A 22,912-nucleotide genomic window follows, 5' to 3' on the forward strand; every position below is an offset into this window, starting at 1 on the left:
TGTTACTCTGGTTGTTTTCATGCTGCATGGAGGCTTACAGATTTCAATACTTACAGTAGTTAAAATATAGTTGATGGCTGCCATTTTTGTTTGATTTAGTGTTTTGCTCATCTCTGAATTTTTCACCAGGATCTCATAACTTGCAGCTATTTTGCATTCATGATGATTGGGTATTTCTAGACTCACCCTTTTCCCTTCATTTACACATGCTAAATGCAGCTATTTCAATACCCACTGAATCAGTGTGTTTTGCAGCCCAAGTCCACTCTTGGCTTTTTCTGAAAAGATTTGTATCTCTTTCAGTACTCTAACAATTCTGCAGCAGAGGGTTAAGCAAAGGCAGTCTATAAATCTGCTCACTGAAAGTCTGAGCCACATTTTCATGGAGCAGAAGTGAACACTTCATTCCTGTGACTGAGTAGGCAAGGTGTTAAACTGATGTTAAACCATTTCTGCACTGTATCAATAAAATGTTTGCACCTTAAATGAAGTTTCATTGCACAGCAAAACACTTGCCTCAATAAACCAAAACAAGCACCCTGTTCAGAAAGGTATTAGGTCACTTGCATTTTTCATTGGGAGATTACTGATTCCTCTGATAGGAAGTAGGAGTTGGTAGCAGTGTGCCTATGTCTTCGTGGTGTTTGACAGATGACTCTTGACATCTTTCTAGATAAAATCACATGGGCTGTTAAAATAGCAGCTGTTAATTTGTTCTTTCAATGAAAGAGTAAAAGCTCTCATTCCTGCTTTGGTTTAAGTTTTGCTGGAAGTGAAGGCAAAGAATATTGGAATACAGGGAAACTGTCAAGAGTTTTTCAGTAGAACTTCAACCTGTGTATTTTGTTTCCACTAGAGGAGCCTTCCTTGAAAATGGCTATGGATAGTGCATGGTTTCAGAATTCTTTTTACTGAATTTTAATCAAGTGTGATACTATCTTCATCTACTCTCATACTAAATACGTTGTTTATATTTAATAATTCAATTTGTCATACCGTGTCCCACATATCTCGAGACATTAGTGTGAAGAATTCAGGAACAAATGTTTGTGAAATAGCTTAACGAAATGTGTTCCATTGTGAAGAAATGTAAGAAAAGGCATCTGCTGCTGCAGTCTGGGACCTGACAAAAGAACTGGTTTGAGCGAGTTCAGTGTGCAGGAATATATCTATCAACAGATGTCAAGTTAATTTAAGAGGTAAATAGATTTAAGCAAAGAATTGTAACACTCATTGCCAGCAGACCTCAAGATACCGGTAGCCATTGGATTTAATCTGCCATAAAAACAATGAGAATGTTTCTACATGATATTGAGAGATTACAACCTTCTTTCATCCAGATTGCTTTTTTTAAGAGTCTGCATCATAAAATTGCATCCTGCTGATTTTATGCTGGAGATGAACTACCAGGAGAAGATGCTTTCTTGATTTGTGACAGCAGGGTTGGGGGAGTGAGGGGGGGTTCATCAGTTATGTGTAATTTAGTGGTGGTTATATCTAGTGTCTGAATTTATTTACAAAAACTTAATTTTGGTCCTGTTGAGAAAAGAGTGGAGGTGATTAAAACAAAATTTACATGTTTGTGAACAGGGTTGTATTAGATAATGGTGGTCTGAGATTTAGGAATAGTTTGTAGGAGGTGTAATAGCTTTTATTAGAGTAACTGTATACAACTGAGATGGAGGGGAAAGAGCTTTTAAGCATGCGAGCCCTATAATTACAAGAAAAGATTAATTTTTTAAATTATTGCTGTTGAGTCCTATTAGTCCAATAAAATAATTACTTCTGCTTCTGAAACTGGACTCTGATGCAGTTAGTTATTAGTGAACTTGGATTTTCTTTCCATGCATCAATGTATGTAGGTAAATTTAAGAAGGGGTGTTTACTAATTCAGTGCAGGTTATTTAGAAATTCTTAAGTATTCCTTTCTTACAGGGAAGGGATATATTTCAAATAAGTAAATTTGGTAAAGGAGATGACTACTGAAAAAATTCCTTCCCAAAAGGAAGACAGTAATGTGTTCAGAATGTCAGATTATGGCAAGATCTGTGCATCTTTTCTTAGCTCCAGGGACTTTGTGTTAGAAGGAAGATGTTTATAATGCTTTTTTTTCATTCATCATACACTGTAAAACCACATTACAAGGCCAAGAGCAAATCTTTGAGTCTAGGATAGAGGACTTGTTGTTGGGGACTTTGTTTTAAGCAAAGTTTTTATGTCCTCTTTTCTTCCAGTGTGGTTGTTATTGGGAATGTCTGCTAATTTTTTTTGTAATAATATTTCACCACATAATTTATATTGGAAAACTTAATGGTAAGTGTAGAATATTCCAATAGTGATTAAATGTACATCAGTTTCAGTTGTCTTGAGGAATGATAAAGTTGTATTACTCTATCCTACTTTCATTTTGGTATTTTTGGAAAATAATGAAATTGCCTGTCATTTTTCTCAATGTTTGCCTAAATAAAGCTGTGGATATTCCTCTTTCAAGTGAAATAAATAAAATCATGAGTATTTACTTGACATATATTTGCACTGGTAAAATCAGTGAACTGTGGAACTGACAGAAGCTTTGAAGCAAATATGTATGTAGGTAGGGAAAAGCCACAAATCAACAGTACAAACTTTCCCAGTGGATGGAGACTGTAAGCTTTGTGTTTTCTGTGAGTTACTGCTGCTTTTTACAAGTACAAGTTGACTGGTTGCTACCTTGTGTGATTGTAGAATAGGCAGAAAGGAGAGCATTAGCTTGAATTCTCATCAGTCTCAGGAGAAGTTAGCGAGGATAGATGTGTAAACAAGTGTCCCTTTGTCTTTGATTAAATATCTGGTACTGCAAATGAAATACCAAAAGCACTTTAGCTAAGTAGGCTTGAAGGCATGACTTGCAGTGGAGCAGCTTCTAAATTTCAATATTCCAGTACTGCATTAGAATACCTGCCCTCATTATCAAACATGAAAAGTAGACATATTGAAGGTACAGATATAATTGTTTTCAAGCTTACATAGAGTTATTGCTTGCCCAAAAAGTTGAACGAGAGTCCACATATTTTAGATGTGCTTCTCTTTAAATAATTCTGTATTGTACGGGAGCTGTATTTTGTTTAGTCATATTTACTTCTGGACAAAATTGCTCATAAAGAAGAAGAGAAATTATTTTTTTAGATAGTTTGCAAGGTCTTCTTTTGTTTTGAAAGAGTAAAGTGAGTGAGGGTATCTTTCTGTGCCATCACCAAAGAAACCATTTTTGAAATCATTGAGATCTAAACTTCTTTCTAAGTGGAAAATGAACCTGTAGAAAAAGTATTGCTTCCATTGCCAGCCATAAACAGCCATAGCTGTAATGTTATGCTGGTAGTACAATGACTTAAATAAAAGCTGAGCTAAGAGAGTGCTAATATGTTTTATTGGACAGTTGATATGATTGCAACAAGAAAGATAATTTTTCGTGCACAGATGATTTTTAGATAACTCAGTCTCTAAAGCTGGATATTTTGTGAGCTTCTGGACTATTGCATAAAAGTTCAGAGCCAATAATCAAAATAGGGGTTTTTTCTTGTGTATTCAACAATGGTACTTCACTTAGACTTTACTACAATGACTAGTGGGAGAAATACAGCAGAGTGGTATACCTGCATACATATGAACTCAAGATGTAAGATTATTTTTTAAAATAATGTAAATATGTTAATTGGTATTTTTAAAAAACTAGTGCATTGCTATTTGAAAGTAAAAATGCTTAGAAGGAGAAAAAGATAATACTGTAAAATAATTTTAAGCATCTCATTCAATAACTATGCTAGGATGGCTACAGAAGGTACAGAAATTTTATATTGTTGTTCTAACTTTCTGATTAAGAAGTGCACCTACAGCTTAGTAGAAGTGAGGACTTCTGCTACAAGTTTTAACTTAGGGGAAGATTCAAGGAAAACATCCAATGTTTATGTTGTAAACAGCTTTGTTCAAATAACCTGCCATGCATAAATATCCCAGGCCTCATTAAAGCTGCATGGAATTAATGAGATTTTCATAGACATTTTTGTGGAATCAGGGAAAAATCTACCTTTAAATGAAGAACTTCCCATCAAGTGTTCTATTTTCTGTGGTGCTTATGTTGGAGAGAGCTGTTAGGAATGACACACATCAGTTCTTATAGCTGTCTGCCCAAGTCTGTCTGCTTGGAGAAGTAAAGCATTTTCCTGCAAAACATTGCTTTGGCATCTAAATCTCAGTAACTGGTTCTGGTACTGGTAGCATAAGTCTGTTATTGCTGCTGATGTAACTCTTCATGAAATGTTCTTCTTCCTTTAGCAGCATTAGCTGTCTCTTATTATTACTGGCTTTTTGATCTGCAAAGAGAGGAATTAATGGATCTATCCTTCCAAAGAATACCAATGGGAAGTGCAACATGGGTGGCTTTTATAAAATTTGGCTGTTTCTTTCCAATATGTTTGAATTAGCAATTATAGTAGAACTGTTTCCGTAAGAAAAGATTTAATTTTTGCAAAAAAAAATGCAGAAATTTTGAAGTAAAGGTAAAGTAGATAGGGTGGTTGGGGTTAAACTTGAATATTTAGAATTTATATGTTATTCACAGTGCAGTTATGAAAGGCTAGAGTAAGTGACTGCTATATGTAAGAATTATTTTGCCAAACAGGTGCAGTAGTCATTTGTGAACGTGCAGTGTTGCAAGGTTAAAACAGAAGCTCTCCATCTCATGTCACATATATGCCAAATGAAAAATGCTGCTGCTGGTTTTTAAGCAGTTATGCAACCTAAGCCAGCAAAAGTGGCACTATTTTGGGGCAGTTCTCAACTCTTAGTTTGCTGAAAGTCATCTTTTTGAATAGAACTCGGGGCTTCTGGTCTGTATGTTGTCTTTTGTGGTTTTTCTCTGTAAGTTTTGTGTTTAAAGAGATGGTTCAGGCAAGTGGAGAGGAGTAAAATATTTTCATATGTCTTTAATTTTTTTAACTTTTTTGTTAGAAAAGCTTTTTTGAAAGTAAAAAAACAGTATGGGTCTATTGGTTGTAGCAGTTATAGAATACTAATGTAAACAGAATTTGAGTATTTCTATCATTATTTTAAAATTGGTAAAAACATCTAGTAGTTTCCTCTTTGACAGGTCAGTATTTTTCCAGACAATCTGTTTTCTTTCAGCTGTAAAGATAGAAATTAGCTCAAATAAAACTGTTAGTACAGAAAATCTGCTGATTAGACCCCTTCAATCACCTGAAGTGACTGGTTCTCAGAAGGAGGAGAACAAATCAAATGCTTTCAGTGTGTTAGAACTGTTGCATGATTTTTGAGTGCTGCTTGACAAGAGTTCTTCTAAAGATGCAGCATATTTATCCCTTTCTGGTTAGTGTCCCTTATTGTGTGTGAAGGTGTAGAATCAGTGAGTAAATTGGTGTGGGTATAAGTGTAGAATAAGTGTAATTGTTACAGAATCACAGATTATGCTGAGCTGGAAGGGGCCCATCAGCATCATCGCGTCTCACTCCTGGCCCTGTGTAGGTCACCCCAAGAATCACATCTGGTCTAAGTTTTGATCAAAACTCTGGACTGATTTCTATAGGAGATACGACAAAATAGCTGAATTCTGCTTAGCCTAGAGAAGAATCAGGGAATGATTTTATATACTGATCATTAAGCTAGTATGAAATTGAGATAATAAAAATCAATTGTATATTGTCTTCTAATACAAAATCTAAGCTAGTGAAAATAATCAAAAGTGGTAGTACTTTGGTTGTTCTCTGCAAAAGGTGGTAGAGGCAACCTATTGCCAAAAGATCTTCTGAATGTGATGAGTCTTAAAAGGTTTCAGGGGCAACTGGAAGAGCTTATGGAAGAGAAATAACTTAGTAGAACCAGTGTGATCCACTGAACCTCAGGTAGTTAGAGAGTAGAAGAGCACTGAAGGGAAAGTATTGCTGTGTTTTATGTATTTTATATTCTCCTGTAGTTACTGTTACAGAGAGGATAACAAGATTTGATCTGGTACAATACAACTGTCTTATATTTCAAAAGAATGTAAAAGACAGACATCAGTGTTCAGTTTATATGCTGGATGAATTGCATGAGACTCTGAAACAAATCCCCAGCAAAACAAAAAACCACTAAGACTCGATATAGGTTTTTTTATTACTTAGTCCATTGAAACAAGCATGATCAAAATTGTAAATGGGAATTTGGAAGAGTAATTATAGTTTTTTTATTTAATTTTTCTTTATTCCTTGCATTCTGTTATTCTTTTTTTCAGTCTGCTGTATTGTAGAAACACTGCTTGCTGCTAAATGCAGTGTTTAAAATTCCCTAAGATTGTAAAGGATAAGCTACAAATATGGACTATCAGGCAAGCCCTGGAGATTTAGTTAATCTGACCTAGATGTTCTTTTGATGATTGAGACCTGCAGTATGTGAAAACACTTCTCAATTTCAAAATGAAACACAAGGATATCTGTTGTATAACTCAGCTGTCCTTGTAGTGACAGACACATCAATCATTTCTGAACAGGAAAGGATTTACTATAAAAAGTTTGTAGCTTTCGAGCTGTTGAGTTCATTGGCATTCGGATCAGCAGTGATATTGGAAGTTGTAAGTGAATTCAGCATTTGAATTTTACCATGTCCTAAAGAGGATTAGCTACAAATGCAGGCAACATACTTCTTTCTTTTTCATTTTCAAGAGCCTGTTGTGTATCAAGAGCCTGTTGTGTAAGATGTTAATTCTTGACTTAGTTTTTAGCATATTTTATGTGAAACTGCTTGGTAGATGTTAAATAAGCACTGAACAGGTCCCTATAAGTATAAGTAACTGTGGGGAGGGGAAAAAACCCAAACAAACAACTAATTGGAAAAAGCATGTACCTGGAAAGCTGTGTTTATATATACCACTTTGAATATGTGGGAAAACACAATTTTTCAGTAACCTTCTGGGCTGAGACTATTCTAACAGTACAGCTAAATACCCAGAGATTATTCATGTTGAGGAGCTGTGGGATAAGCATCCTGTTTTAGCAGACCCTTATGTTGACTTCATAGAATGGTTGGGTAATTGGTAGGATTATATAGCCCAGCATTTACTCTGCAGAACGCTGTTTGCTATATATTTAGCAAAATTTTAGAGTTTTCACTGAAATTTTGCATGCTGGTTCTCTGGTGTATGTTGAATTATTTCAGAAAGATGCAAGGGTAGTAATTCTGCGCTTGGAGAATACAGGAGAAGGAAATTATCTGTGTTTAAAAGAGAAAAGGTAAATTCACATTTCCAATAGTAATTGTTTTTACTGTTTTGCAACTGAAACTTATTATTTCTCACAGCATTTTGTTCAAACTGCCTCTTTTGTGCAAACTGGCATTCAAATTTTTAAAGTTGCACTTCACATTTAAAATGTAGAGATTTCATACAGTATTAAAACTTAAAAGCCTTCAAGAGTCAAAACACCACCCTGTAGGGGTGAACAGACATTTCCATGGAATTACTTCAAGCTATATTAATGTGAATGGACATTTGAAATAAAAAACAGAGTCCACTCTCTAAATTATATTTGTGCTAAGACAAGATAGTATAAAGCCAGGAAATCCAAGTATCTTTGGGAAGGAAGGCCAAGAGCTAAAAATAATGGATGCTTTACACACATTTTGCTGTAACCTTTTTTGGATATGTTGGACATGAGTAGGTAGAATGTGTGACATGGCTCTTCAAAAAATTTGACTTTTCCTATCTTTATTTAAGAATTCAGTTAAGTTGAAGAACTGCTGTTTTGATTGTCATATGGTGCTGGGAAGGCACAATGTGGTTTTCTACACCAGTCAGAGTTGCAAGGATTGAAACCTTTTCTTTGAGCATGTGTAGCTACCATGTTGCTGCAGTCTGCTTGAAATAACAAAGGAATGAGTAAGCAAAGGCTCACAACCTGAACAGTCAGTAACACAAAGAAGTGTGGCATGCTGACAATTGCACATCAGTTCCTCTGTGTACACACACATATGGGCAAGCCTTAAATGTCTTAGCTTTAAGAGTAAATATTGAGCCGTCTGTTCTGGAATAGGAACTGCCCTGCAGTTGCTATACCTGCCATCTGTACACTAAGTATATTGGCATCACCAGATGGTGATGGTGCAGTTCAGAAATGCGTTTCTCTAGCTGCTAAGTTGCAGCAGTGCTGAAAACAATTATTTAGTTGTGAAGACAGTTCGGAAAAAATCGGTTTTATTCTTTACCAGGGTAATACAAAGCATTACTATAGGTAGCAGCAATAATACCCAATTAATGTGATGCGAGAAGTTACTTAACATTTCAGTTCATCTGAAGTGTATTTTAAATGAACTCTCTCAGCAGCGTACAACCAAAAAGGAGACTGTCTTGAATAAGATGACTGCAATTTTTGTTTCATAAATGTAACTTAACATGATTATTTGTGAAGGGTCTAGTTGCATTTAGATTTCAAAAAACAAGCAATAGCTATGAACTTTCATTATGAATACCTGTATTATGTTTATTTTCCCTTAGAATGTTCTATGTGCAGTAATGTATTTCTTCTGAAAATATTTTACAGACTCCTGGCTTGAGAGCACACTCTGGAAGATTGCAATGGTTTGCAAAAAAGTGTATATTAAATAAACAGGTATGACTCATCTGATGTGCTCTGTGGAGCTGTCATTTTATTCCAAGAAAAAGTGTTTTGAAGTATTTTCTCACTTGATTTTTATGTTTGTGAAAGGACATGTGACAGGCTGGTGAGGTGAACTTAATGCTGGTGTATACTTAAACAGAGGTACTATTTTAGCTGAATGTACACAGCATGTATGTACACATATACAGAAAAATAATTGCTTGGCTGAGGTATAAATGTGTTCTTCCTTCTTTTTGAAGATGGAAACTTTGGAGCAGTTGGTAGAATCAACTCGAAATCTGTTTGAATGTGATAGAGATGAGATGTACTACCACCTGCTTAAATTGTGTGGTAAGTGAGCTTGAGATCTTACCCATATTTGTAATCTGTTTTCCTTTGTGGTTGGAGATGGGACATAACCCTGGAGAGAAGTTATATCTTGATAGACACTTAGTCTGGCTAGCATTTTTGTGGGGGAGAGGTCAGGGGTTTGGTTATTTTCATCTGCAGACCTGAACACTTAGCATAGTATGTGTGGATAGATGGATGTAATATATAGACTTATGTAGTGCAAGTTTTCCAATCCATGCTGTTGTCTGGTGTTACTATTTGAAAGTTGATTCTGTTTTGGCTTTCAGTGTGCTTAGAGAAGAAAGTCTGCTGATCTATTATCTTCATAACTGACAAAAATCAGGAGTCCCCTGTAATTGGCTCTAGTTCTGCAAAACACATATATTTTTTTGGATTACTTAGTTTTCACCAGCCACAACCTAACTTCTGCATCATTTATAGCCATAAAACAGTCTGGAAAACTGAAACTTCATTTCTGTGCTACAGACTTAGTGTAGGATGTATCTATGAGGTTTTCATTCCTCTTTCTGTGTTCTTCAGTCTATGTTGGTTTTGTTATTCAGTGATTAAAATTTTGGAGATTTATTTTAAAAATACATTGAAAAAATACATTGTGTTAAGATTGGATATGGAGCACTAAACAGTAAATTGGGACGTAGAGCATTACAGGGATTTCTATGTATTTTGGTAATGTATGTATATATATCTATATATTACTGGTGTTTGATATATCTGGAAAACTTGCTTTTGAATTTGAAGTCATTTTAGGTGTTCTCCATGTGTATTTTTGATGCAGGCCTCTTCCCTATTGCACTTAGCTATAGCAGGAGAAGACATGAGTACTTGCCCAAAAAAAACATGACTAGAGACCCCATCAGAATTTTGCTGCTTTTCATTTCCTGAAGCCTTGGAAAGCTTCAGAGAAAACTGTAGCATTACCTAATTCTGGCTTTATGCATACTGGTTTACCAGCAAAGATCAAGTAGGCCTGAAAATCAATCTTGTCTCAACAGGGAGAGAACCTTCCTATTTCTCCACTCATCCTAATCACCTCTGGCCATGACTAAGTCTGACAGTGTGCCTGCTAGGAAGAGAATCTAAGAAGATACAATTCATCAAATTCTGTCATGCAAAATTCTCAGTCTTCTTTCAGAAGACAGAACCAATTTCATCTATTCAAAGAAGTGGAAAACATTTGTGGGTTTCTGTCACCATGAAAGAGAAAAGCCATGCATAATCCTGCTTTCAACCATTTTAGATTACCTGTCAAAGCTGCCCCATGCACAACTACAGTAGGACTGTCATTGTGTACCAAAACCATAACTTCAGATCCATTTTAAGCATAATAAAAAATAACCTACCATCTAGTCCAAGCAGTAATCAAAAATGTTGAAAATAAGGCATTTGATTATCACAGAATAATTTATACTGGAGAAAACCTCAGGAGTCTAAGCCTGGGCTGTTTCCTGGAGGTGGGATAGCTCCAAAGTCAGATCACATCAAAGCCAAGTTTAGTAAAGGTTTGGGTGCCTCCAACAATGGAGATCAAAAAACCTTTCTGAACAACCTGATCCTGGATTTGTTCATTCTCCAACAGTCCATTGTTGTAGCTTTCAGATGTCACCTTCCGCCTTTTGCTGTGCATTTGTGAGGAGAGACTGGCTCTTGAAGAGTCAGTGAAGAATTTACAAGCTATGCATATGTAGTAGGAGAGCAAAACCTGAACTAAATGAAATTTGAATGAAATGCCAAGGCAGTTTATTGAGAAGGATATTTCTGCTTTAGAGAGTTCATTTTTACCAGGGTGTAAATCAGTCGTGTCTGAGAGTCATAAATGCTTCACAAGTGGTGACTGCAAAGCTAGAAAACGTAAAGGCAACAGGAGAGCACATGCTGTAGGTAGTTAAATGGTAGTGAACTGTTTTATTTCATAAAGTCCAGATTTCTGTACATAACTGCAAATAGTGATGCATATTTAAATTTCAATTAACAGTCTAGAAAAATTGAATTGATGAGCTGGGATGATCACTTCTGCACTACTTTTGAGCTGATTTCTCATTTATCTGAATCCTATAATCCTTGGGGTTTTTTCCTGGTATCCTCTATGTATTAAAATAGTTTAAAACCTCAAATTGATGATTGTATGAAGTAGAAGTACATGATTAATTGATGTATTATTTTCCAAAGACATCATTTTGATTCACCTTAGATATGGACGTGTAGTCTAAATCTGCTTTTATCTGAAGATTTTGATCTTGTTTCAGAGAGCAACAAGGACTGGGGAAAGGCTGAAGCTATTTGGACTAAAATTCAAGAAGAAAATATTGTTCCTCGTGAGAAGACACTAACTTTGCTTGCTGATATATTTGAGAAAAATGGTCAGGTTGTTCCATTTGAGGTACCTAAGGTAAGTGGAGTTTAACTTTCCTAGTTAACAACACTTATGACTATATTTCTTCTTACTAAAAAATATTAACAGGTATTATTACAGTAATTTAGATGTTTGTTTCTTTTAAAGGATAGGACTGAAGATAGCAGAAGTGATGCTTCTGGGGAAAAACTGAAAATACAGATGCTTTGCAAGAAAAATAAAGCAAAAGGTAAACTGGAGTCCACTGTGGGTTTTTCCCCTGCCATGTTGAGGCTTCATTTAACTGCAGAACTCTTCTGTGCAAACTTCCCAGCCTCTGCTAAAAACAGAGTTAATTTCTGCATGGACGTTTGCTTTTGTATATGGAAGAGCAGAGTGTATTTCAGTGCCATTCCTTTGATTTGGTCTGTGATTAATCTCTGGAAATCCATTTCTATCCATCTCATCCCAAAGCAGGGTCACAGAAGAAGAAATACTAGTGGGGAGGAATTCACATAATCACAGAATGTGGCAACTTGGAAGGGTGGATCATCTGGTCTATCATTTTTGCTCAGTCTCATCCTTGAGCACATGGGACAGGATCCTTTGAATATCTTTATTTGATGAGACTTCACAACCTCTCTGGGCAATCTTTCCAGTGTTCAGTCACCATCACAAATCATGCTTAGGGGGAACCTCCTGTGCATCAGTTTCTGCCCATTGCCTCTTGTCCTGTTGCTCTGCACCACCAAGAAGAGCCTTGGTCCCAGTTAGTTAATTTCTAGTGTTTTCCAAGGTGCAGAGCTTTTCAGTATTCTGGGAAGACATATTTTCTTCATTTATACTATAGTATAACTAGATACCTCACTTGAAAGCAGTATAGAAAATAGAATTCAGTAGGTTTAAGAATTAATTTTGGTGAATGAGAAAGATTTATAAATGCAAGACACCTAGTAATTTACTTCCCTAAGTGTAATCAGTATATTTTATGGGTTGGACACAGATTTTTAAGCTCTGAGTCTTTAAAAGAAGAATGTATCAGTCATTCAGACATTTAACTTACATTGTTAGTGAAATTGCCATCATCCTAAATACTCAGTTTATTTAGATTAGGAGTCCAAAGTTGAGTCTGGATGTTCTGCAGACTGAGAGTGCATTACCGTGTTATGTGTATGAAATTAAGAATTGTGTATTATGGCAGACATCATGTTTTCAGGAAATTCTTCATGCTGGTTACTGTTTGGTATCAAATGAAGATATGTTTTCATTGGAAATCAGATGAAATCAAGGGAATGTACTTTATTACATTTTCACTAGGAAAGTGCCCTGTGCCTTTGGTATCATAATTAAATCATAAATGATCAAGTGAAGAGCAGGAGGAAACTAAATAACTGCCTTAGACTTTGCAGGGAGATCAGTTTAAAACAAAAATATAAAATAATACTTCTGTGATGACTTCAGATATTGAACTTAGTAATACATCACTTCTGCATATTCTTTTATTTAAAGGTGCAATATTTGAGAGAAGGTGGTCTAGAGCTATTGGGAATGAAGGGGAAAAAATGTTCCAACTATGTTGGAAAGCAATTTGTCTTCTTGGAGAACTGTTCTCTTGGCCTTAAAAAAAAAAAACCTAAAAAAATGAAGTTGTTGCTTCTTTTAATATAACAGTATCATGTAATTTTGGTGTGAATGTAATGGGGCAGCATTTTGATGGGAAAAATATTAACTCAATCTAGTTATGTAACTATTCAATTAACTTTCCAAGTCTGACACGTTTTGATAATCTGTTCTCCAAAGTGCTTGATTTATGCAAAGTCATATTTTCATCTTTGTCGTGATTCCTCAGTGTGAGAACTTGACTCTAGGGGATCATGTAACACATATCCCAAACAGTCACAATTGCTGAAATAGATTTGACTGTCTTGAGAACTGAGGCTTTCTTGGCAAGTTGTCACTTTTCTAACAAATCTTGCTACATGAAATAGCTGGTATAACACAATATGATTTTGAAACCAAGAAATTTCTCTTTTGAATGCTAATATATTTCAATAATTTTAGATGCCATCTGAAGAAGTAATAAGCTGGTAATACCTGATCAGGGGTATGTCTCAATTGAAGATTGATCTACATATACTTCAAACATGCTTCTTGCAGAGATGGAAAATGAAGTTAAGAAAAAAATCTGAATAGGATGATCACAGGACTGACATACACAACAAAATTGATAGAAATATTTTTAATTCTTCATTGAAGTAGTCATTACAAAAAAAAATTTGGGTATATTTTCTTGTAAAATGAGATCTTATATGTTATGGACTATGATAATTGATGGTAATATATGCTACTATGACTAGTAGCCAGGTCCATTTCTGTACCCAACTGATGAAAGTAATATTTAAAGACAGGGTGAAATCCTAGTTCAGTCTGAAGACAGCAGAGCTTTTGTAGGAGTCTCTAAACATAAGAAATTTTTTGCCTTCAAAAAATAGAATTCAAACAGACATTTATGAGCAGAAAAACCTGTTACTAGTCAGCTACATTTTTATAAGTCATTAGTTGCACTTCTAGCAGGTTATACTGGAGGGGTCAGAGGGCTGTTGTTCTTGTTGAATGTGGTTGCTGGTACCTCAGATTTCAGAGCAGTGGAAAGAAAAATGTCTTCCCACTGAATTTAAACTTGAAGACTGAATGCTGGTGATCAGCATCTGAGCAGGCAAGAGAGTTCATCACATTGCTGCAGGCCAAACTAACTTCAGACCTCTGAGTAAAAGTGGTGGAGGATGAGGATTTCAGGACCTTTCTTATGTGGTCCTATTGTTGTTTCATTGCTCTTTTGGTTGACAGTGCAGTCACTCTTCTAATTTTAGACTCTCTTGTATACATGAAACTGAAATGCACAGAAGTTCATTTCATTTTTACTAAGATCCTATTACCTTTTATCTCTGTTCATATATATATTTAATAAAGTTCCAAGCATACAAAGTAGATTATAAATGGCTATGGTAATTCTATTTATTAACTTGGTGTAGGGGTCTGTGTGATGTAAATAATAAATTTTATGCATAGCCATTTCTGTGCCTACATTTCAGGGGGTTTTTGTGTCTATTTTTTGGCTGAAGAAGTTTAAGATGCAAACTGAAAGGCATACCAACAGTTTTGATTAAAATTCCTTAACACACTGTACTAAGTGCAATTAGTGTAATGCTTCTTATGACATTAAGATTCAAATTAGTTGTCTTCATCTTTACTTTCAAAGTGGAAGAAAAAAAGCTTAATGCTTAGCTGTGAAATTTGTGGTGATAGTCCAACTATTTCTGGTAAGTTTTAAAGGTTACTGTGGCTGTGATTGGAACTAGCAAAGGGATTATTTAATGAGTCATTAGAAGAAATGTGCAATCTCTGTTTAGATGTAAAAGATCATTTGTGGTTCGTAGCACAGCTTTCTAGCATATGTTACAGTGTGGATGGCAGTTCTAGCTGCATGTTTATAGCTGCATAATCTTGTTTCAGAAAAATAAATGACTGAAAACTGTGCTTATCATTTTTTCCCCCTTTTTGGTAACATCTTTTCATACACTGACAGTTATTGTGAATGCATGAAATAAAACTGTTAATCAGCCAAACAAATGCAGTGTAGCTTACTTGCTAAATATCTGTATATTTGTAAATTGTATGTTTTGTATAAATCTTGTCGTAGCCAAATAATTTGATCTCCCCATATTGGAATTTCCTCCTATATTATTTGTTAAATGCTTTTGTGATCATGCATAAGACACTGTAACTGTATACCCCAGAATTAGGTGTTGCTTTAAAAATCCTGAGTCTTCCCCTTGTAACCAGCTCTGTTGATATTGAAGCAACAGCCACATAAAAAGGAAGAGCAGTAGCAAACTTTTTCTTCTGTAGAAGTGTGTGTTGATTGTATATAGGCAGTTTTGAGCAAGCTGTGATCCAAGCTCTGGGCTTAAAAATGTAAGCGAAGGCTACATAGATTTAGGACAGACCTTTTTCAGTGAATAGGTGACTTCTTTGAGTGATCAATGTTCTTACATTTTGACATTTCCTTTTGGCTTTCTTGCTCTTTTTTTTAGACGCCTACAATATTTTCAGGAGAATGCAGGAGATGGATGAGTCTCATTATCGTTCCTGTGAGATCCTTATAAAAGCGTTGTTAACACAGAATTGTCTTGATGAAGCCCTTGATGTGAAACGCATGTAAGGCTTTTCTTTGTTTGGGGGACATTTATTGGCTCTGAGAGAGGGGTTAAATAATTTCTGGATCATTTTCAGGAGAGTCCTTGTCTTTTAATGTGAAAACAGGTCATGACTAGTGATGATTAGGAACTGTGGTAAGAAAAACACCAGTGTTTCATAGGGCGATATGCCACATTTTTAAAAAGGTACTAGAGTGACAGTGTGTATTGCTAATAACTCATTTCAAATAACAATCTGAACAAATGTACTTGGCATCAGAGTTGAAAGTCTACCCTTCTGGCAGTCTGCCTTTTCCTCTTTAGAGCAATATCTAAACAGACAAGATTCCTTCACTTAGCTGTCTGTGAGCCTTCCCCTGAATGCCTGTCCCTGCTGCTGTCTTAACTCTGCCCACACTCCCTGGCAGCTGGCTGGCTGCCAAATGCAAAATGGTACATTTGACTGTGATGCCAGTGGCTAGAGATGACCATAAACCTTAGATCAAACTCTTACACTTCTGAAATAAATCCAACCTGCTGTCATGAATTATTAGAAGGAAAGGAATCAAATTAACCTTTAGTGAGTTGTATGATACGGCACTTGCTTTAATTATTGCCTGTACATGTGTTATGGTCAGGTTGTAGGCTTTAAAGTGTTGTGACTTGTCAATGTAGAGTTCAGAAGAACAAGAATTTAAGTTTAAGGGTTTTAAGTCTTTCCATTTAGTCAACTAAAACAAGACTGGTGGTTGTCATCAAGTGTGCTCACTGAATGAATACAGTGGATTTGAAAGTGCCTGTAGGCAAATTACCTAAATCATAGAGTACTGTAAAAACCTCATAGTTGTTAGAACCAACTTAGTTTCTGATGTCCAGGAACAGTTTAGTATAAGATGATATTGATTATTTTACTGTTTCCTTTAAAAGTATTTAGACTGGACAAATGTCTTTCATTGAAAAATTGTTGGAGTTCTGCTTTCAATAGAACAAATAGTCCTTTTTCAAATAGCTCTCAGCAACTGTGCTTTATAATAAGTAATGTTTGTGTCTGCAGGATTTATGGCTTATATTGTGGGAAAACTAAATCAGTTTATCAAATTGATCTCCCTGTAATGCTGATAACTGATAAATCTTTGCAAGTAGAAGATGGAGGGAAGATGTTTCAGGGAGTACAAGGAACATTGCTAAAATTCAGGTAGTTTGTTTCAGAGAAAATACTCAATTATCTGAAGATGTATTGGAAGGTTCTTCAGGGAAGAAGCTTGAAACATTGTGTTTCAATGCTGACCATTTGTACATGGATCCACTGCTTCCCTGCTCTGTAGCTCAAACACACTTGTAAGGAAGATGCACAAAGTAGTGCATAATACCAGCAGTTACTGGCAGATTGGAAGAGAAGAAAGAAGGTGGTGGTTGTTCCTAGTATTTCAAGGATTCAGAATTGTCACTTTTGGTAAGTGTTGCAGTATGTAAATTCAAAATTCAAGGAAAAAAGATAATTTGAAATACTGAAAAGGTCAGAGATGTGTTAAGCCTCTGAAGTTTGAGATGTCTAGGAGTAAAGTAATAGGATTTTATAAATATTTTCTTCTTGGTTACTGGTCAAAGCCAACGATGATCATGACCCCTGTGCTTTTCACAACTCTCCTACTCCGTAACATAGAAATGCCAAATGACAATCTGAGAAGCTTCTAACAGCTTACTGTTGCATCAAGACAGAAAACACTTCATATTGATTGTGTTCTTTGTGTATCTGTGCGGCTTTTTTCCTAGTAACAAAATAATACTTATATGAAGCATTTTTAAAAGCTTTTAAGTTCTAAGTAGTTCACTGAAATAGAGAAAGTGATGGTGTGTGTGCCTGTGAATGAGGCATAACACATCTGTGTGTTCAGCACACATTTCTGGGTACTTCAGAATTTTTCCAGCCTCATACTAAAAAGAGATTTCTCCTACAAAGCCTAAATGTGTGGTGGCCTGAAACTTGTGCAGCTCCTAATATTTTCACAAAATGTAGGAAAGCTACCTTTATTTAGATACATATTACTCATTTTACTGTTTGAAACCAAATTGGAAAGGTAAATAATATGTGGATAGTCTCACTGTGCACATTAACATAGACAACAAAATAACTACTTTTTTTTAAATTTAAAAATGTCCAATAACTTCAACCTGAACTGAAAAACTTCCGTGAGAAAGTGATGTGGGAGAAAGTAAATAGCACTCCTACACTGCCTTGGAAAGAAGCAAACACCAGACATCCTGGAACATTACTGATCTGTTGGTCAACCTAAGTGTAGTTGCTTTCACATTCTACAACTGTTTTGAGGAATATTTACTGTGTTTAGTCCAAGGAGTTTTGAATAGAAATTTAGGAGTATTGGAATGATGGATTAGTTCTGTAATAGTAGCTAACATCTATTTAATCACACTGAAGATTGGAAGATTGGAGAAAGTAAATCCTTTGTTATATGTAATTTACAGTCTCATGCATGAATTGTTGACTTAAGGGCTTTGACAGATGGGACAAAGGGAAAAAAAAAAGGCGGAACTGAGCAGTGGGTGCTTAGGCAGGGATTAAGGGGATTGGTTGGGAGAGGAAGAAAATCCTGAGTCCAGTGACTGCATTTGTGAGCCTGGGAGGCTGAAAGTGACTGAGAGGATAGTCATATTGTGTGCAATGTGAAGGATTTTCTTGGGATTGAGGAGAACAATTTAGCAATGACCCTGCTTACCTCCCAATCCTCTCAACCCCTAAGTTCAAGTAGGTAGGCTGCTCAGTTGTTTGCCACAAGATGATCAGTGAGGTTTATCTTGATTGCTGATATGGTAAATGGCAATGCCCCCCTTTGCTCTGTAGAGATTTTGTAATCTAGAAATGAACATTTGTAACGTTATCCTTATATATTAAAAATGGGGCTTGGCTCTATGTCATTTAGGAGCAGGAACATTTAGTAGTATAAGACCAATGTGATTGCTGGTTAGTCTCTCTTGACTCATTCCCAGAGTGTTAGAAAAGCTTTAGCAGGGTTACTAAAGTAAAGGCTGTCTTTGCTATACTTACATGAAGTTTTGTATTACAGGAGATGAGGAATTGATAAGTGAAATACAATTTTAATGTGGCTAAGGCAGCAAATGTAGGATGTTCGCTTTAAAACCTGTATACATCTAGATGACAGAAATTTGAAAATTAATCAACCAAATGATATGGTGTTAGTTCATAATATGCTTTAGTTTATATTTAAAATATACAGTGCTGAAAATAAATGTTTCATTTTTATTGCTGAAAGAATAGTTTTATATTTTATAATTATGGTGACTATTGAAAAAAGAAGAAAAAGTATCCAGCTTAGGATACAACAGAACAATGCAGGGCATGCAGTTATTTTAGTCATCTAATATGTCAGCATTCAAGAATCTGAACCGATTGTTTAAAAAAAATCTTGTACTTTGTTTCTTTTGTTGCTCACTTCCAACTTTGTCATCTGTCAGAATGCAAAAAAAAATTATCCTTCTATAACCATTGACAGGATAACACAAAAGCTGTCTCCAGGTCGATATTTTGCAGCAATATTTTTAACATACGAACAGTAGTTTTTATAATTTCACCTTGGTGCTCAACCATTTATTATCGTATCAGAAGCATGTCAGTAATTCCTTTCTAAATGTCTGCTTCTTTTAGTGCTGAGACCCACATCAAGGGCTTCACACTGAACAGTGCTGCCAGCAGCCTCCTCATCATATCGCAAGTTAGGCGGGATTATTTGAAAGGTATGTCACAATGCTTGACCTTTACGTCACATTAATGCCTCTGCAGATTTTTCTTGTAACGCCCTTCGAATACTTGGATAAAGGAGTCCATTTAGCAAATTACCTGCTTATCAAGAGCCTTTTGTGGTAGCTGAGAGACGTAAATTACTGTACATGCATTTATAATACAGCTTGAATATGAATGTACTTGTCATTTGACCACTTAGTCCAGTTTCCATTCCATTTAACACAAGATGGGTTTTCTTAAGATGAATCACAGCTCTTCAGACATGCAAAATTTGTGCTCCAGAACGAGAGAAAGTACATGCTTTCAAGTGTGTTAAAATTCACAGCACAAGTCATTTTGCTTTGGAAATTAACATACTTTAGAGCATCTGAAACAATTCCCAGCAGTTGTTTCTTGCATATTGTGTTGGTTGTGTGAGATACCAGATTAGTTAAATGGACTGTTAAATGTGTGTGATTGTGAACTAAATGATTATAATATTGATTTAAAAACTTAATCAAATACTTTTTAATAGTTCTCAATAGCAACAGTAACAAAATACTCTGGTTTTCTTTTTAATGTAACAATGATGATAGTGAAGAAAATGGTGGCTGAAGAGTGTGTGGGAGTACCCAGCAAGATGCTGCATAAAGTTTACAGTTGTTTTATTTTAGTTCTCAGCCTTGGCTGCTTTGCAGCCTAGAGATCAGCTCCAAAGTGTTATGTCCTAGTTATTTAGTTGGGCTGTAGAACTCTTGTGAGAGAGGAAAACTCTGCATGCAGGGAGTTGTACATGCAGGCCAATGTCCTTTATATCTCCATGCAAGTCAAAGTACAGTGCTGCTACGTATTTTTGTCAGTACCTTTAGGCATTAAAGCAGCTATGTACAAATTCAGTGTATTATTTGAGTTTATAAGGCCTACCAAAAAATCCATTTTTTATTGTGCCATCATTACATTTCATTTCATTCTGTCATGCATAGCTGTGCGAATAACCCATACCCATAAAACATCAGCTACATTAAAATACTCAAGATGAGCATTTAGACACATCTTCTCCCTTCTACTGTTTCCTGTGGCTGATAAACCTGTCTTCTTCCTCATTCAGCCTCCAGTTTCATGTCATTGGCAGTTGTCATCCACTGAAGTATTTTGTGATGAATGCCATTGCTCCTTCTGGTCTTTGCAGATATTTTTTTGCAGTTTTCAAGGCCTTCACCTGACTTTCCTGTCTGATTTATTAGAATAAGTCTTCTGTTTTCTTCTCTAATATGCCATGAATTTTACCAGCTCTTCCCGAATGTTGCACACCAAAATTCTTCCCTTCTTCAGAACTTCAGATGTTTCTATATCCTGCCAGTCTATTGCACTAGCTAGTCGGGTTTTTTTTAGCCTGCATATTCAGTTCTCTGTCACATTAACTCTCTTCCTTGCTGTACTCTAAAAATCTTACTTATTGCACAATGCAAAGTTTCTCAAATCTGTGGAATAACATTACTTTGCAAAATTATATTTTTTTTATCTTGTGCATTGAAAAAGCTTTATCTGACAGTTTTATTGACTAGTCACAATTAACCTTGTTTCTATTTTAATTTGAGAGATACCGCTTGTCTTTGTCTAAGTGAAGCCTTGAAAATGCAGGCTACTAAGTAATTCAGCCATACTGGTCATTTTCTAAGGTTCAGAGATTACTCAAAGCATTTTGGGGCATGGTGTTTTTTGTAGTCTTTTGTTGCTGAGCTCCATTTGACCTACATTCTATGATGGCTTTCACTTCTGTAAAACCTGCCTGCTTTACCACTTGCATACCTCATTTAATTCATCAACATTCTTGGCTGTGTAATGTGGTACAGTTAAGAAGTTTTATGGAGGCCCCTAAGAGTAGTCCTAAGAGCTCTGATAGCAAGAACTTGGTAAAAATCAGGTTATTTAAAAGAGTCACAACTTGAGGTAGGAAATTTGCACAGTTTATAGGATACCACTTTGAAAGATGCATGGTTGGTTTTCATATAGTTACCTGCAGATTTACCCACTATGCTACTAGTACCTAACTTCTTGCAGTAGTTCTGCACATATGCAGGTTTCAAATCTTTCTCTGTCCTTGTGCTTGAGAAGGCTGGTTGTACTCTGCTAGAGGGAGATCCACACCTAATTAGGAGAGAATTTAAACTTTGCATGTGTTCTGAGATTGCTTTTTAAATGTTGTGAATCTTGCTCCCACCATGTATTGCTCCTTTTTTTTCCCTAAAAAAAAAGAGTGTGGGGCAGAAAAAAACTTCCTGTGAAGGAAGACTAAGCATAGAGGATGTTTTTTGCTTCCTCCCATGTGAAGGGTAGCACTTGGTTTCTGCAGTACCTGCATATTGAATTGGAATGGCAGTGCTGTGGGGTTCATGTGGGTGTATATTATGCTAGAAGTGTTATCCCTTGGTATTATAATTATCATCTGTGATTAATCCTGCCTATGCTGGTAAGGACTAAGAGATTTTTACCAGAGGGGCATGTCTTTCTGTGTGTGTTTGCTCATGAATACCATACATTGACAAGAATTCTGCTTGGAGAAATGAGGGTGACTTCATCAGCTGTGGGTTTGGAGAATTTGTGGCAGATGGACAGGAGATTGACCTTGTGTGTTTTTAACAGATGTAATTGCTGTAGTCTTAGGAGTTTCTGAGGTAAGGGTTGAGTTCTCGGTTTTTATTCTTGCAAGGAGACTTGTATCCCATAGTTCTATTTAAAAATTAAATTTTGGGAAACAAAGCTTTCATGCACACTTAAAAAGAGAAATCTCAGTATTATAATTCAGCAGTTTCTATAACGAATACATTTTTAGGCTATATTTATTCTTAAATATACAACGTTTTTTGGTTTTTAGTAAAGGAAATTGTTGTTTGGAGAAGAAAATAGTCAGGACTTCAGAATCATAAGAGAGACTATTTATGGCACACCTGCTTTCCTTGAACTGGTTGCAAACATTATTTCAATCTTGAAAGTAGCTTAATACTTCTTATTATGAGATATTACAGCCTTTCAACCTAAATTATTGTTGAATTTTTTTATTTGTATACATGTATATATATATATTCAAGTTAGAATTCACTCTAGTGATTGCAGGGCTTAAAGAAATTTTTTTTCTCTACATATTTTAAATGGGTAGGATTAATGATACCAGCAGCATGGTGCTTTCTGAACTTTCTGATTTCTGTTTCCCTTATTTCTTTACCATTGTTAGATGCCTTGGCTGTTTTAAAAGGAATGCTTGACAATGGCATGTTGCCTTCTAGACCAGCAGTTATTGCACTCATTCAGGCCCTGGCAGAAAAAGGAGATGTAAAGAACCTGCAAGCACTTGAAAACATCCTGGGAGACGTCACCAAATCAATTAATTTATCTGCCTCACTAATGCCTAATGCAATTGCATTGGCTCATACAAAAAGGTAACTATTTCTAGGACTATGTATTTAATATCTTCTGGAGTGTGCTGGGAAATCTCTTGCATTATCCATTTAATTCTGTTTCCATTTTTCCATTTTTTTTTAAATTCTAGTTGAGTATAGTGTGCAGTTCTGTTCTGGTATTGTCTCCCATACAAATTTGGGGTTGAAAATTTAATGAAATACAGGGATAATAACTGTGAAGC

The 22,912-nt window shown here is 35.7% G+C and overlaps 1 protein-coding gene across 2 annotated transcripts in view; it reads left to right on the forward strand.

Moving 5' to 3' along the window:
• LRPPRC (leucine rich pentatricopeptide repeat containing) overlaps positions 1 to 22,912 on the forward strand; it is an 85,441-nt gene that overhangs the window by 51,419 nt on the left and 11,110 nt on the right. For both annotated transcript variants that reach the window (XM_021526451.3, XM_021526450.3), the window contains exons 26-32: positions 8,562 to 8,630; positions 8,879 to 8,969; positions 11,234 to 11,376; positions 11,488 to 11,569; positions 15,414 to 15,537; positions 19,198 to 19,286; positions 22,505 to 22,709. In XM_021526451.3, coding sequence (XP_021382126.2) covers positions 8,562 to 8,630; positions 8,879 to 8,969; positions 11,234 to 11,376; positions 11,488 to 11,569; positions 15,414 to 15,537; positions 19,198 to 19,286; positions 22,505 to 22,709 — 803 coding nt within the window. The remainder of the gene's footprint in view (positions 1 to 8,561; positions 8,631 to 8,878; positions 8,970 to 11,233; positions 11,377 to 11,487; positions 11,570 to 15,413; positions 15,538 to 19,197; positions 19,287 to 22,504; positions 22,710 to 22,912) is intronic.

This window comes from Lonchura striata, chromosome 3 (genome assembly GCF_050655825.1).
Source record: "Lonchura striata isolate lonStrDom1 chromosome 3, ASM5065582v1, whole genome shotgun sequence".
Classification (NCBI taxonomy): Eukaryota; Metazoa; Chordata; class Aves; order Passeriformes; family Estrildidae; genus Lonchura; species Lonchura striata.